This window comes from Panthera onca, chromosome B3, assembly GCF_046562875.1.
Source record: "Panthera onca isolate mPanOnc1 chromosome B3, mPanOnc1 haplotype 2, whole genome shotgun sequence".
Taxonomy (NCBI): domain Eukaryota; kingdom Metazoa; phylum Chordata; class Mammalia; order Carnivora; family Felidae; genus Panthera; species Panthera onca.
Window position 1 is genome coordinate 119,862,375 of NC_138344.1, and position 15,529 is coordinate 119,877,903.

Here is a 15,529-nt window from a genome sequence, read left to right on the forward strand (position 1 = left end):
GTGCGTTATTGTTATTCTTTGTGGTAAAATATACAAAACAAAATGTACCCTTCTAACCATTTCAGAGTGTACAATTCAGTGGCGTTTAGTACACTCACACTATTGTACAACCCTCACCACGATCTAGTTCCAGAACATTTTTCATCATCCTAAAGTAAACCCTGTATCCATTAAGCAGTCACTCCCTATTACCCCTTACCCCAGCAACTAGTAACTGCTCATCTGCTTTCTGTCTCTAGCGATTTGCTTGTTCCGGACATTTCGTACAAATCTGCTCAGACAGGATGTAGTCTTCTGTGTCTGGCTTTTTTCACTTAGCATAGTGTTTTTAAGGTTCATCCATGTTGAAGCATGTATCTGTACCTCATCCCTTTTCATGAAATGCCATATTTTGTTTATCCATTCATCAGTTGATGGATCAGTTGGTGGTTGTTTCCACCTTTTGGCTCTTGTGAACAGTGCTGCTCTGAAGATTCATGTATGAGTTTTTGTTTGGACACCTGTTTTCAATTCTTCTGGGTCTATAGCTAGGAATGGAATTGCTTGATCTTAGGGTAATTCTATGTTTCACTTCTTAAAGAACTGCCAAAGGAGATTCCATAGTGTCTACACAGTTCTGCATCAGTGATGTAGGAGGGTTCCATTTTCTCCACATCCTCACTGACAATTGTTGTTTTCTGTTTTTTAGATGATAGCTGTATTAGTGGGGGTGAAGTGGTATCTTACTGCGGTTTTGATTTTTATATCCCTAATGACTAATGACATTGAGCATCTTTTCATGTGCTTCTTGGCCATTTGTATATCTTCTTTAGAGAAACGTCTATTCAAAGACTTTGCCTATTTTTGATTTGGGTTGCTCGACTTTTTGTTGTTGAGTTATGAGTTCTTAAACATTCTAGATACTAGACCCTTATCAGATACACAATTCCCAAATTCTTCTGCTAGATGGATTCGCTAGTGAATTCTATCAAACATTTAAAGAATCAACACCACCAATCCTTCTCAAACTCTTCCAAGGAAGAGGAAGGAACTCATTATATGAGGCCAGCATTACTCTGATACCAAATCCAGAATAAGACATCACAAGAAAACAAAACTACAGTCAAAATCCCTTATGAATACACATGCAAATATCCTCAACAGAATACCAGCAAAGCAAATCAAGCAGCATATTAAAAGGACTATACCGTGACCAAGTGGGATTTCTCTCAGGAATACAAGGATGGTTCAACATACAAAAGTCAATCAATGTAACATACCATGCTAATTTCACTTCGTCTTTCCAACCTGGATGACTTTTCTTTCTTTCTTTCTTTCTTTCTTTCTTTCTTTCTTTCTTTCTTTCTTTCTTTCTTTCAAGTTTATTCATTTATTTTGAGAGAGAGACAGGAAGACAGAGAGCAGGTGAGGGAGGGGAAGAGAGAGGGGGGGAGAGAGAATCCCAAGCAGGCTCTGCACTGTCAGCGCGAAGCCTGACACGGGACTCGAACCTACTAACCGTGAGATCATGACCTGAGCCGAAAGCAAGAGTCAGAGGCTTAACTGACTGAGCTACTCAGGTGCCCCATTTTTATTTATTTATTTTGAGAGAGAGAAAGAGGGAGAGAGAGAATCCATCTAGTCTGGGCTTTTCTTTATTGGGAGGGTTATTCCTGATTCAGCCTCTACTTGTTATGTATGTATTCATATTCTGTATTTTGTATTGAGTCAGTTTTGGTAGTTCATGTGTTTTTAGTTTTTGTCCATTTAGTTTCTTATTTGTTGGCATACGAATATTCATAGTATGTATGTATGTATTTATTTATTTATTTCATAGTATTCTATAATCCTTTTTATTTCTGTAAGGTCAATAGTAATGTCCCCATTTCATTTCTGCTTTTAGTAATTAGAATCTGTTTTTTCAAGCTAGCTAGAGGTTTGTCAATTTTGATCATTTTAAAGAGCCAACTTTTAATTTTGCTTACTTTCTCTATTGTTTTTCTATTCTCCACTCTTCTTTGATTTTCAGTAGTGCTCTGACTCCTGGGTTAGCCTGTAGCTTGTCTTTAGAGGTTACAGTACCATGGATCAGAACTGTTGTGTGATATAGTGGAAAGAATCTGTACATGGGTTCGTAGTTACTGGTTCAAATCCCAGCTTTGGTATTTACTAGCTGTGAGTCTGGGGCAAATCACTTAAACTCTCTTGACCTGTTTTATTATTAGTGAAGTGGAGATCATAGCTACCTTGCAGGCATTGTAAGAATTGATGAGATCATTTAATATTTGGCACATAGTAGGCACTCAAAACTTGTGCTACTTAATTTCACTTGTTGAACAGGATCTGTTCTAGTTTGAAATGACTTTAAGGTCTGTCCTTGCACCATAATAAGCTAGGAGTTCAGAGGACAGTGAACACCTGCTTCTGGGATTTGAATCCTCCTCCCTCCCCAAGGGTCTTGTTCTAATCCCTTCAGCAAGTTGCTAGGTTACCACTTAAAGGGATATGGTTCATTCATGTTTTCTGAATTTGGAAGAACTAAAGATTTGCTAACATTTGCAAAGAAACTCCCTGTCATCATGATTGGAGTTAAAACATCAAAGGCGGGTACAAACAACAGAAGTAAATAATCTCCCCCAAACATACTTCTTTTGGTCTGCTTGTCACATACATGCATCTCTGTATGCCATGGCAATAGGCAGACCCTTCCTTTTTTAGAGTATCCAGGGTTTACTGGGAATTAGTATCCATCAGTGTTGTCATTCCATTATTCAACCAGTCCCTGCGTTTTTAGAATGTATATGTCTTTTTTCTCCCTTTCCACATACTTGTGATTAAAGAAAAGGCCACTAAACTTTTTTCTCAAACTTTGTTTTCGAATTTTCTGTATCTTCCCAATTCTTTGAGATATCATGATTTTTTGCACAGTCCTTTATGAAAAGAACAATTTGAATGAGTTTTCTAGTTGCTGCCTCAGATTTCTGAATTGTTAAATTCTCTGGGTCCTTTTTTTTTTTCTTTCTTAAATAGCTGACATAGATCTGCTCAGATCATAATCCTGTGTTTAAATCCCCTTGAGAAGTTTCTGGGGGATTAGTTATCTTCTGTTGATCTTAAAGTGTTAGATGCCAGTCTTATTTTTTTCTGTTATCTGTTAAATGTTTCATTGTATTTATTGTTAATACTTTTTGTACAATATTGCTATATTCCAGAAATATATTTTTTCCTTACTATATCCATTTTTTTTCAAAATTGTATATACTTTGAACATGTGAATGGATTGCATTTTAGAGACAATAGAGATATTTGCAGTTTAAGGTAATCCATTCCTAGAAGGAAGCATCATTTTTTTTTTAATTTAACTAATTAATTTATTTTATTTTTTTTTTGAGAGAGACAGAGCATGATGGGGGGAGGAGCAGAGAGATAGGAAGACACAGAATCCCAAGCAGGCATCAGGCTCCAAGCTGTCAGCATAGAGCCCAACACGAGGCTCGAACTCACAAATCACAAGATCGTGACCTGAGCCGAAGTCAGACGCTTAATTGACTGAGCCGCCCAGGCGCCCCAGCATCGTTTTATAATTTGTCTCTGAATTTGTCAGGTTCCTCAGTTTGCAAAATGTCAGTTTGCATTTGTGTAGACTAGCACTGTCCAATAGAAATATGATGCAAGCTAGATATGTAAGTTTTCCAGTGGCCTTATTAAAAAAAAAATAGAAATAGGTGAAATTAGTTTTAATAATATATTTTATTTTGGGGCATCTGGGTGGCTCAGTTGGCTAAGTGTCCGACTCTTGATTTTTGCTCAGGTCATGATCTCATGGTTCGTGAGATCAAGCCCCACGTTGTGCTCTGCACTGACAGCATGGAACCTGCTTAGGATTCTCTCTCCCTCCCTCTCTGCCCCTCCTCTGCTCATGTGCAAGTGTGCTCTCTCTCAAAATAAACTTTAAAATATATATATTTTATTTAATACAAATTGTCATTTCCACATTTACTCAATATAGAAAAATCATTAAGATATTTGACATGTATGGGACACCTGGGTGACTCAGTCAGTTAAGCATCCGACTTTGGCTCAGGTCATGATCTCGCAGTCTGTGAGTTTGAGCCCCATGTCGGGCTCTGTGCTGACAGTTTGGAGCTTGGAGCCTGGTTTGGATTCTGTGTCTCCCTGGCTTTTTGCCCCTCCCCAGCTTGTCCTTTGTCTCTCTCTCTCTCTCAAAAATAAATAAACATTAAAAAAAAGAAAAAGATATTTGACACGTAGTATGTATTTTACACTTAGAGTGCATCTCAGTGTGGTGCAAAATATATTTCATCACAAATATTTAGTCTGTGGTTAGATTTTACACACATTATAATTGAAAAAGTAAATTCATATGTTCAAGTTCCAAACACGTTTTCCAGTAATTGAATCAGATATCAGTTTTCCAATTTAGATTAATAAAGTTAAATAACGTTGAAAATTCAGTTTCAAAAGGTCACACTAGTTATATTTCACGTGCCCAGTAGTCATACGTGGCTAGCGGCTATACCATGTTCAACAGTACAAGTGTAGAGCTCATTTTGTGACAGTAAGGCAAAGCTACACTGTGTTGCCATTGAGAGGATTACTCTTCAATTCTAGAAGTAAAGAACGTCAGTTTTATCTTCCTTCTAGTTTCCCAGGCTATTTTTGACCAAACTTCTTAGGGCATGTCCTCACTCCCTGGGTGCTTCTGTACTGACAGTTAGATTATTGGTTCCTTGTTTTAGTTTGCTGCGCTGCTGTCTGTCAGTCCTGGAATTTGCCAGGAGGCCTGGCACTGTGGGTTGCCCCTGATACACACGTGAGTGGTTGGAGAAGAGGAAAATTCCACGGTCTTATGGTGCATGCTTAGAGGCTCAGATATCAGATGTTAGGCAGTTTGCTAGTAGGATCATATCACGCCCTGCTTCTTTTTATGTGAAAGGAAATATGGATAAGGGAGTTGTTTCTTGGACAGTTGGGGGCTGGCTCAGTTTATAGTTGCAAGCCTCCGTTTGACTTTTGCCATGGGAGCAGAGCCCTGGGTTGCCAGGTTTTTCAAACGAAGCCCAGAAATCTAGATTTTTATATGAATTCTTTTCTGTTTTAAAAGGTTAGTGACTAATTCAGTTTTATGTTTAAAACACCACAAAGAATGAACGAACCATGTCTGCAGGCTGGATGGGTTTGGCCCTTGGGTCACCAAAATATAACCTCTGGTCTAAAATACACTGGTAATCAGCATCATTGGACACAGAACATGAATGTGAGTTAAAATCCCCGGCAGTCACACTTGCACCCTATCTTTCTTGCACTCCCCTTTCGGAGCATGTGCAAAGTATTGGAGTTGGCTTATAGTTAGCTGGTATAGATTAGAGGAAGTTGGTCACTGCTTACTACTTACATACTGTGAGCGGTCACTGAGTGTAGTGATAATGGCATTTTTCTTCCGTGTTAGGAAAAGTGGGAGAAAGAGTATAAATAGCATTTTAATTAAAAAAAAATTTTTTTTTTGATGTTTGTTTATTTTTGAGAGAGACAGAGACAGAATGCGAGTGGGTTGGGGCAGAGAGAGAGAGGGAGACACAGAATCTGAAGCAGGCTCCAGGCTCCGAGCTGTCAGCACAAAGCCTGACGCTGGGCTCGAACTCACGAGCTGTGAGATCATGACTTGAGCCGAAGCCGGATGTTCAACCGAATGAGCCACCCAGGCGCCCCGCATTTTTATTTTTAAATTTGCTGCATAAAATGCATAATTTATTATGTAATACTATGTGTTAATAGCTACTTTGCTACATATTTACTTTTTTACTCTATAAAAATTTTTACTTGGTAAAAATTTATGCTGCTGTGTAGCAACGAGTGTTATAAAAGCTTTGTGTGTGTTAACTGAACTACCCCGTGAGGTAAGTACCTTTATTACCGACCCCATTTTACAAGTGGGGAAACTGACCATGGAGAAATCATTTGTTCATGATTGCAGGCAGGAAGTGGTAAAGCCAGGATTTGAACCCTTGGCAGTTACACTGCAGAGACAGACTCTTTCTCTTATTGCTCCTCCTCCTTCCCCAGTGCCCAGGTGGTCATTCTCCGTTTTTCCGCACACCTTCCTGACTGCCCTCCCCATGGTCTGGCACCGTGAGGCCCGCAGTGCCAAACCGGTGCGGCATCAGGTGCGCTTCTGGTCTCTGGCGTTGACGATCCTTTGGCTTTTGCATGCGCAGAAATGGAGATGTTGGGGATCACAGTTATAATGAAGAGACCAGATTTTCTTTCACTTTCTAAACATTCAACCTAGAAAAATTAGAAACCTCTCAACCAGCTGTAAGAACAGTACATTGAATGCATGTATAGTGTTTCCCCGTGCTCACCAACTATTAACATTTTGTCTCCCTGTACCATTTGAGAATTGGTTCAAGTACTTTATGCCATAATATCTTGTTTAGCAATGTATCCCTAAGGGCAGGGCGTCCTCGGTATAACCACAGTACTGAGGTGACATTCAGGAAATCTGTCACTGGTGAAGTACTTTTATCTAATATACAGTGCTAATGCACATTTCCCTAGTTGTTCCCATTTAGACCTCTATTTATTTATTTATTTATTTTTAATTTTTTTTTTAATGTTTATTTATTTTTGAGACAGAGAGAGACAGAGTATGAACGGGGGAGGGTCAGAGAGAGAGGGAGACAACAGAATCTGAAACAGGCTCCAGGCTCTGAGCTGTCAGCACAGAGCCCGACGCGGGGCTCGAACTCACGGACCGTGAGATCACGACCTGAGCCGAAGTCAGATGCTTAACCGACTGAGCCACCCAGGCGCCCCAATTTAGACCTTTATACTACTTTTTTTTTCTAAAGTCTAGGATGAAGTCAAAGATTGTATTTACTTTTCATATTTCTCCTTTAACCTCCCGGGCTTTTTTTTTTTTTTTTTTTGTCTTTCATGGCATTGACAGTTTTAGAGATTCCAGACTAGTTGCTTTGCAGATGTCCTTACGTTTGGGATTGTCTGATTGTTTCTCCATGTTTAGATTCAGGTTTAAAGTTTTGTAGGACTATCACATAGTGTATCTTCCTCAGTGTATTACGTTAGGAAGCATGTGATATAATTGTATTGCCTTGTTGGTGGTGGCAAGTTTCATCATTTTTTAAAAAATATTTATTTATCTTTGAGAGGGAGAGAGAGAGAGGGCGTGAGTGGGGGAGGGAAAGAGAGAGAGGGAAACACAGAATCTGAAGCAGGCTCTAGGCTCTGAGCTGTCAGCACAGGACCCAGTGTGGGGCTGGAACTCACGAACTGCGAGCTCCTGCCCTGAGCCGAAGTCGGACACTTAACCTACTGAGCCACCCAGGGTGCCCCTCATCATTTGGTTGAGAATAGTGTTCACCAGATTACTTCATTAGAAGTTTTGTTTTGTTGTTTTGTTTGCTTTGTTACAAGCATTCTCTGGAATGATATTTTGAGATGCATGAATATCCTGTTTCCCAAGTCTCTCACCCATTGGTTTCCACTGATTTTAGTCTGAACCTCTTCCTCTTACAGTTTTTGTGAAATACTAATATTCTGTTTCTTTCCTTTTACATTTATTAGCTGGATTTTCTGTAAAGAACTTTCCCTCCTCTGATAGGCAGAATAATGGTCCCGCCCAAAGATGTCCACCCCCTAATCCCAGAACCTATGAAAATATTACCTGACATAGCAAAAGAAAATTGAACTTGTAGGTGGATTTAAGGTTGCTAATCAACTGACCTTCATCACAAGGGTCCTTTAAAGTGGAAGAAGGAGGCAGAAGAGGAGTCAGATTGACGCTGCGTGAGAAGGACCAGACCCTTCATTGCTGGCTTTGAAGATAGAGGAAGGGCACCAAAAGCCATGGAATGGGGGAAGCCTCTAGAAGCTGGAGAAGGAAAAGAAATGAGCCTATAGAAAGAGTCTGTAGAAAGGAATGCAGCCCCCCTCTTGCCTTGATGACATCTGTGTCAGACTTCTGACATAAGAAATATCAGACAACAAATTTGTGCTGGTAAAGCCATCAAGTGGGTGGTAGTTTATTACAGGAGCAGCAACGGAAAACCAGTATACCTTCTTACCAGTGTGGACTCATGGGTTCTTTTTTTTTTTTTTTTTTTAATATAAGTGGATTATACTCTATCTCTGTCATAATTCATTTTTATTTTCAAATTGTCTTAAATTTGGCCATTGAGATCCTTGGGATCCATTGGGATCCATTGAGATCCTTGTGACATGTTCCCAGTCAGTTTTTGAGCACTTTCCTCTCTTTGGGCATAACAAGATATTCCAGGCCTATCTTGTGCTTTCCCTCGCCAACTTGGAATCAGAAGACAAACTCTTAAGCAGTGCACTGTACTGTTTCTTAAATTATTCTCTGCGCTGGAGTGAAGACATGACTCTGAAGTGTTTTTCTTATAACCATATTGCAAAGACAACATAATAGTGATTGATCATTGGGAAAATCCTGTGACTGGGCTTTAGAAGTTTGCCACAAGAATGAGAAGTATGGAGTGTCTGGTCTTTTCATTCCCGTCTTCCTGCGTCTGCTCTGCATGGTGTTCTTGCCAGGGCTGGGCAAGTAGCAGCAGGGATTTATGGATATTTTCACATAAATTCATAAAAAGATAGGCTTATCTTTGACTGGAGAGGCTGAATTTGGTTCTAAGGTCTGTCTATAAGTTTCTGTATTACACTCATTCAGAAATTGTTCACTGTGCAGTCTTTTTCGAAAAATGATTCTATAGATGTGGTGCCTGGCTGGCTCAGTTGGTGGAGCGTGTGACTCTTCATTTCAGGGTCGTGAGTTTGAGCCTCACCTTGGGCATAGAGATTGCTTAAGAAAAAAATAATTTAGGAGAGGCACGTGGGTGGCTCAGTCAGTTAAGTGTCTGACTCTTGACTTTGGCTCAGGTCATGATCTCATGGTTTGTGAGATTGAGCCCCACGTTGGGCTCTGCACTGACCGGTGTGGAGCCTGCTTGTGATTCACTCTCTCTCCTTCTCTTTCGGCCCCTCCTCTCTCATGCTCGCTCGCTCACTCTCTCTCTCTCAAAATAAATAAAAACTTTAAAAAAGAAAAATAAAAAATTTTTTAATTGTGCTGTAGAATTCTTAGCTAATTTTTTCAAACACTTTGTGGTGGTGCGTAGAAAGAGATGGCATTTAGTGGGCCCGAGTAAAAGTTAGTCTTTGGAGATGTGTAGAAATCTCACATGGTTACAGACTTTAGTCTTAGGGGTCAAAAGCACAGAATGGGTATGGGGCCTGGCAGGTAATGTGAATGAGTGAAGGGACCATGAGGGGACTGTGCTGAACTAGACCCTGTGAACCTGTCCTGAAGGGAGCACTCACCCTTCCTCAGTGGACTCACCGTGGTAGAGAGAGCAAGCCCAGGGTTGCCAGGGTTTTCAAGAGAGCCCAGAATTCGAGATTTTTAAATGAATTCCTCCAATTTCAGAAGGTTAGTAATTCAATTTGTTTTTCGTTCTTCTCTTTTTTCTTTCTTTTTTTTTTTTTTTTTTTGTGGTGGGGGGAGAGGGACAGAGAGTGATGAGAGAGAGAGAGAGAGAGAGAGAGAGAATCTTAAGCAGGCTCTGCACTCATCATGGAGCATAGTATCTACTTGGCAGTTCACTGGGCCTTTGTGCCTCCTGCAGAAAGCCTGGCTCGGAGCCTCCTGAGGTGGGGTCCTCACGCTGATACCGCGAGAGAGGCAACCAGTCCCGTGGTGGGCTCTGTTCCATTGTTGCTTTATTCTTGGTTACCTTCTGTGACGGTTCACGTAACGTGTCAAGGACTCCTGGCTCAGTCTCATGACCGTAAGATCACCACCTGAGCTGAAATTGAGAGTTGGACGCTTAACCGACTGAACCACCCAGGCGCCTCAATAATTCAATTTATTTTTATTTATTATTCTTATTTTTTAATTTAGGTGTTTGAAAGTCTTTTTTTTTTTTTTTTTTTAATGTTTATTTATTTTGAGAGAGAGGGAGCAAGAGCGTGCGCACATGGGTGGGGACAGGGCAGAGAGAGAGAGAGACAAAGAGAATCCCAAGCAGGCTCTGCCCTGTCTGTGCAGAGCCTGATGTGGGGCTCAATCTCATGAACCATGAGATTATGACCTGAGCGGAAATCAGGAGTCGGACGCTTAACTGACTAAGCTCCCCAGGCGCCTCAGGGTGCATCTGGCGCCTGAACAGGGATATGAGCCCCGGACCCTCAGATTACAAGTCTGATGCTCTACCGACGGAGAGACCCAGGCTCAATTTGTTTTTAAAGCACAATGAGAAGTTAACAAACAATGTCTGCAGATTGGTTTTGGCCCTGGATTGCCAGTTTATAACCTCTGGTCTAAGATATACTGGTAATCAGCATTATTGCACACAGAGGACTGTCTAGAGCAGGGGTTCTTAACCTTTTTGTGCAGTGGACCAAATGTGCAATGGCAGTGTAAGGAAGCCTGTGGGCCTCTTCTCAGCATAATGGTTCTGAAGCGTATAGAAAATATATGGGAGTCTAAACAAAATCAATTGTATTGAAATGTAATTATCAAAATATTGTATAAAAGGTAAATTTGTGACATATATGCATTTTTATTAGTGCATTAAATAACATGGTCTGCTAGGAGGTTTGTTAACTGCCATAATTTTTATATATTGTGAGAAATGACATTTTCAGATAACTGTAACAATTGTACAGTAATATTAAAACACCTGGTACCTATAGGTGGCAAGGTCACGGGTATTGCTAACACTCCGTTTTGTGCCTACATTTGTAATTGAAGATAATGTTAAATTTCAACTAGTAGTGAGAACAAAGATGCCATTTTGTCTTCCATCTATTTTTAATAACCCGCAGCAAATGTCAGGTTAAGAACCCTTGGTCCACAATAATAGTAGCCTACTTAATAATAGCGTAAGGGGGGCGCCTGGGTGGCTCAGTCGGCTGAGCGTCCGACTTCAGCTCAGGTCACGATCTCACGGTTCGTGGGTTCGAGCCCCGCATCGGGCTCTGTGTGGACAGCTCAGAGCCTGGAGCCTGTTTCAGATTCTGTGGCTCCCTCTCTCTCTGACCCTCCCCCGTTCATGCTCTATCTCTCTCTGTCTCAAAAATAAATAAACGTTAAAAAAAAAAAAAAATTAAAAAAAAAAATAATAGCGTAAGGGTAGTAGTACAATGTTACCGAGTACAGTTAAGCAAGCCACAATCTCACAGTTTTATTTTTGTCTCTACACTTAACTTTTTGGTTACTGAATTTGATTCTGTGTTTTTCTCTAGAACGTTATCATTTGTCTTACAAGATTGTGCGAACAGATAGTCGCCTGGTACGCAGCATTCTGACAGCCCATGGATTTCATGAAGTAAGCTCATTTTTACTACCTCACCTGATCTGCTCTAAAACTGAAAATCCTAGAGATCCAACCTGACAACCAGTTAATAGGGCAGCTCTAGAGGGTACTTGGGAATCTATGCTTAGTGATGATGCAGAGCTTATGTTGAATTTCTGAGTGGATTTACCAGTTTCTCCTTGAAATGCATGGAAAACATTTTCACAAGATTCCTTCCCCCCCGCCCCCCCTTCCTCCCTTCTCTCTCTCTTTTTTTAAACTAAAAACCCCAAACGTTTTTCTTGCTATGATTAGGCTTGGGGTAGAGACAGAGCTGCCCATAGGGAATGGTCTGATACTGAATTAAGATTCTTTGATGGCAAGCAACAGAAGTAGATTCTGCCTAATTTCAACCCAAAGAGGGCCCCCTGGGTGGCTCGGTCGGATAAACGTCTGACTTCAGCTCAGGTCATGATCTCATGGTCTGTGGGATTGAGCCCATGTCGGGCTCTGTGCTGACAGCTCAGAGCCTGGAGCCTGCTTTGGATTCTGTGTCTCCCTCTCTCTCTGCCCCTCCCCTGCTAGTGCTCTGTCTCTGTCTCTCTCAAAAATAAATAAACGTTAAAAAAATAAATAAATAAAGGATTTGTGGGTAAGTTATACACAGGATGCGTAGCAGAATCAGAGGAAGAGGTGAAAAGGCAGGCCTTTGTAAGGAAAGAGACTAGAAAAGCTCCAGGGATCTGGGAATAGGAATCTTAGGGACTGTCTCTTCGAGGCACTGCCATAGAAGTGACTCAACTCCATTCATTGTCATTGTGCCTTTCTCCACTGAAGACTGGAGATAGTATGACTAGTCCAGCTTGGGCCATGGAAGTGCTCCTTGCAGGGGGTCAGGGGGTGACTGGCAGTCTTTTTTTTTTTTTTTAAACGTTTATTATTTTTAAGACAGAGAGAGACAGAGCATGAACGGGGGAGGGTCAGAGAGAGGGAGACACAGAATCTGAAACAGGCTCCAGGCTCTGAGCTGTCAGCACAGAGCCTGACGCGGGGCTCGAACTCACAGACCGCGAGATCATGACCCGAGCTGAAGTCGGCCGCTTAACCGACTAAGCTACCCAGGCGCCCCGACTGGCAGTCTTTTAAAACCAAATGGTATGTCATTCCCAAAGAAAATTAGGAAAATTGGGATATTGATATTAAAAGGGACAGGCAAAAATGCTGGACTGATTTACACTGTAGATATTTTGAGAAGATTGATAATAGTCTGGTTCCTAGCTCCTTATCTTAGGTTGAGGTCTGAGGTAGACATTTTGTGAAAGTTCTGATACTAGTCTATATCCTGTCTTGGTGTTTTATCTCTGGGGCCTCACTGGTACCTCTCACATCATAGGCACAGGGTACATAATTGTTGACTGAACAGACAAATGAATAGACAAAATCATTCTTATGAGTGAATGAATGATATCCTGAGTTGGTTTGCCATGACAAGGTTTTAGTCCTGATCAGTGCTTTATATCCAGCATCTGTAAGGACCCAAGGACACTGAGACTGAGAGTTGTGGGTTTGAGCCCTCTTCTCATGCTTTGATGTGTAAGAATGTTAAGAGACATCACAGACTTCTATAGAAGGATTCATTTATTCCACTTTTTGTACCTGGGATTTGCCCACCTGTCCCATCCTTTACAGCTTTTCATACTCAGCTTTTATTTTCCTAGGTTTAAATACTAACTGGGCACTCACTCTGCTCTGTAGATGAAAAATTTCTATGGCCTTTCTTGCCATCTCCCTGGAGAGAGGCTATCTCTGATGTTTTTGTATCTTTTTATCTGCCCTCAGGTTCACCCAAGCAGCACTGACTATAACCTAATGTGGACAGGATCCCACCTGAAGCCCTTCTTACTTCGCACCCTTTCTGAAGCACAAAAGGTTAATCACTTTCCCAGGTAATGCTCTTGTAGCTACTTTGCTCCATTTAAAGGTACTTGACACTGGGCATGTGGCCAAGAGAGATAATTAATGTCCTTAAAAAAAGAAGTCTGTGATACGGGGCAGCAGTCTGCAAATCAAACCGAGGTGTTCATCTCTGTAAGCATATATTATATGAAGCCTCTCCAAGGACTGTGTAGACACGGATGGTTCTAAAGGAGACTGTTTCTGGATTGTAAATCCCATAGGTTCTCTTTCCTAAGATTGAGCAGTTTGAGAGCCCTTTGTGTGGAAGTGTTCTCCCTCTCTCACCTCCTTTTTCAGTTACTATTCTTCCCTTTTGTAAAACAATGGCCCTCTTAGAATGTTAACATGGTGCATTGTCCTTGGGTGCAAACATTTCCAGGGTTCCAGACAAAACCCCCTCCCCCCTCCAAAAAATGGTGTTGAATTGAATTCTGGTAATGACAAATTATTTTTCCGTGATAGTGATTTCAATTTCTTTGCTTTTAATAGAATTCAAAGCATAAAACTTGACATAGTCAAGTTGTCAGCTGATAGGCCATTAATTTTAATTTGTAATGGTAGATCATCTTGCGATTTTTGACACAGAATTAGGAAGTTGAAAGAATTGAGTGTCACTGGTAGAGAAAACTCCTTCCAGTTGCATTTTTAATGGCAGCCTAGAGAGGCAATACTGCCTAGTGACCAGGAGCATAGGCTCTTCTAACCAAGTGCCTGGGCCCAGATACCAGTTCTGCTGAGCGACCTTGGTAACAAGACCTTTCTGAACATCATTTTCCTCACTGGTAAAAAGATGTTGCTAATGATCCACACTTCACGGGACTGTTGTGAGGATTTAATGTGTCCAGATCTAAACTATTTAGAACAGTGCTCGCTCGTTACATAGTAAACACTACAGAAGTGTTAGCTGTTATTTTTGTGACCAGAGTTTCCTAGTGTTTTCATCTGTGAAGAAGAAAATAGGAATAAAATTGATGCTGAAACCCTACCTTATTCTGGCAGTCATACTCAACCACGGAGAGACAGATAGATGACCTTATAGACAAGAGGGAAACAAATCTCATCTCATGAAGAGAAGGAAATCCAGTACAACTTTTTTATTTGGACTGTGGTTACATTTTATTTTATTTTATTTTATTTAGTTCTAGGACTTAAGTCCTAGTTACTTATGCTCACAAGTTTTATTTTCATATGCTTTTCTCATTTTTATCTAATGAAGTTTCTTAATTTTTCAATTCTCTTATATCTCGTCACTGTGTGTAAATACCTGGCCCAAGTCAAGTAATTTCCTCATAATCTTGCTTAAATGTGAATTTTGAGTTCATAACAAGTTTCAGTTTTATGTCTCTGCTTCATTTGCAAAAGTAACTTAAGCCTTATTTTTCTTCCTTCATGTCTAGAAGATGTGGATTTGGTATTCTAAATGTGTGACTGGATGGTTGAAGTGAATCAGATACGGTCTATCTTAAGTAGGCATTTAAAGAGTCCTTGAAATAGCCTACACTGGAGTCTGCGTTCCAGTTCATGTTAACTAGTATATTATTTATTTTAATGGTTTTTGAAGTACTCTTGTAGATGTATAGGAATTCTGTCTCAGTTTAGAATTAAACAGTCAGCGTTAATAAATTTGAACCTGTATTTTCTGGAGTATTCCTTGAATGTGGTGTTCGAATGTTGTATGTTCGAACACACTGATAACCCATCATCTAAATGCACCATGCTTCGTGGCTTCTGCTGCTCTGTCTCGCATGGTTTCAATCCAGACACCTGAACTCAAGTGTAAGAGGCATTCAGGCACTTAAAATGTTTCCAGGGCACCTGCATGGCTCAGTTGGTTAAGTGTCTGACTTCGGCTCAGGTCATGATCTCTCAGTCTGTGAGCTCGAGCCCCACGTCGGGCTCTGTGCTGACAGCTCAGAGCCTGGATCCTGCTTTAGATTCTGGGTCTCCCTCTCTCTCTGCCCCTCCCCCCACTCATTCTCTCACTCTCTCTTGCTCTCTGTCAAAAATAAACATTAAAAAAATTTTTTTTAATGTTTCCAATATTATTGTGAACTTTCTTAAAAAAAAAATTTTTTTTTTAACGTTTATTTATTTTTGAGACAGAGAGAGACAGAGCATGAACAGGGGAGGGGCAGAGAGAGAGGGAGACACAGAATCTGAAACAGGCCCCAGGCTCTGAGCTGTCAGCGCAGAGCCTGACGCGGGGCTCGAGCCCACGGACCGTGAGATCATGACCTGAG

At 40.8% G+C, this 15,529-nt stretch overlaps 1 protein-coding gene across 19 annotated transcripts in view; it reads left to right on the forward strand.

The window, feature by feature from the left end:
• TTLL5 (tubulin tyrosine ligase like 5) overlaps window positions 1–15,529 on the forward strand; it is a 286,889-nt gene that overhangs the window by 7,935 nt on the left and 263,425 nt on the right. For all 19 annotated transcript variants that reach the window (XR_013556016.2, XR_013556017.2, XM_078447986.2 and 16 more), the window contains 2 exons: window positions 11,284–11,366; window positions 13,173–13,279. Coding sequence is in view for 17 of the 19 variants with exons in the window: in XM_078447986.2 (XP_078304112.2) it covers window positions 11,284–11,366; window positions 13,173–13,279 (190 nt within the window). In the remaining 2 variants the exon portion in view is untranslated. The remainder of the gene's footprint in view (window positions 1–11,283; window positions 11,367–13,172; window positions 13,280–15,529) is intronic.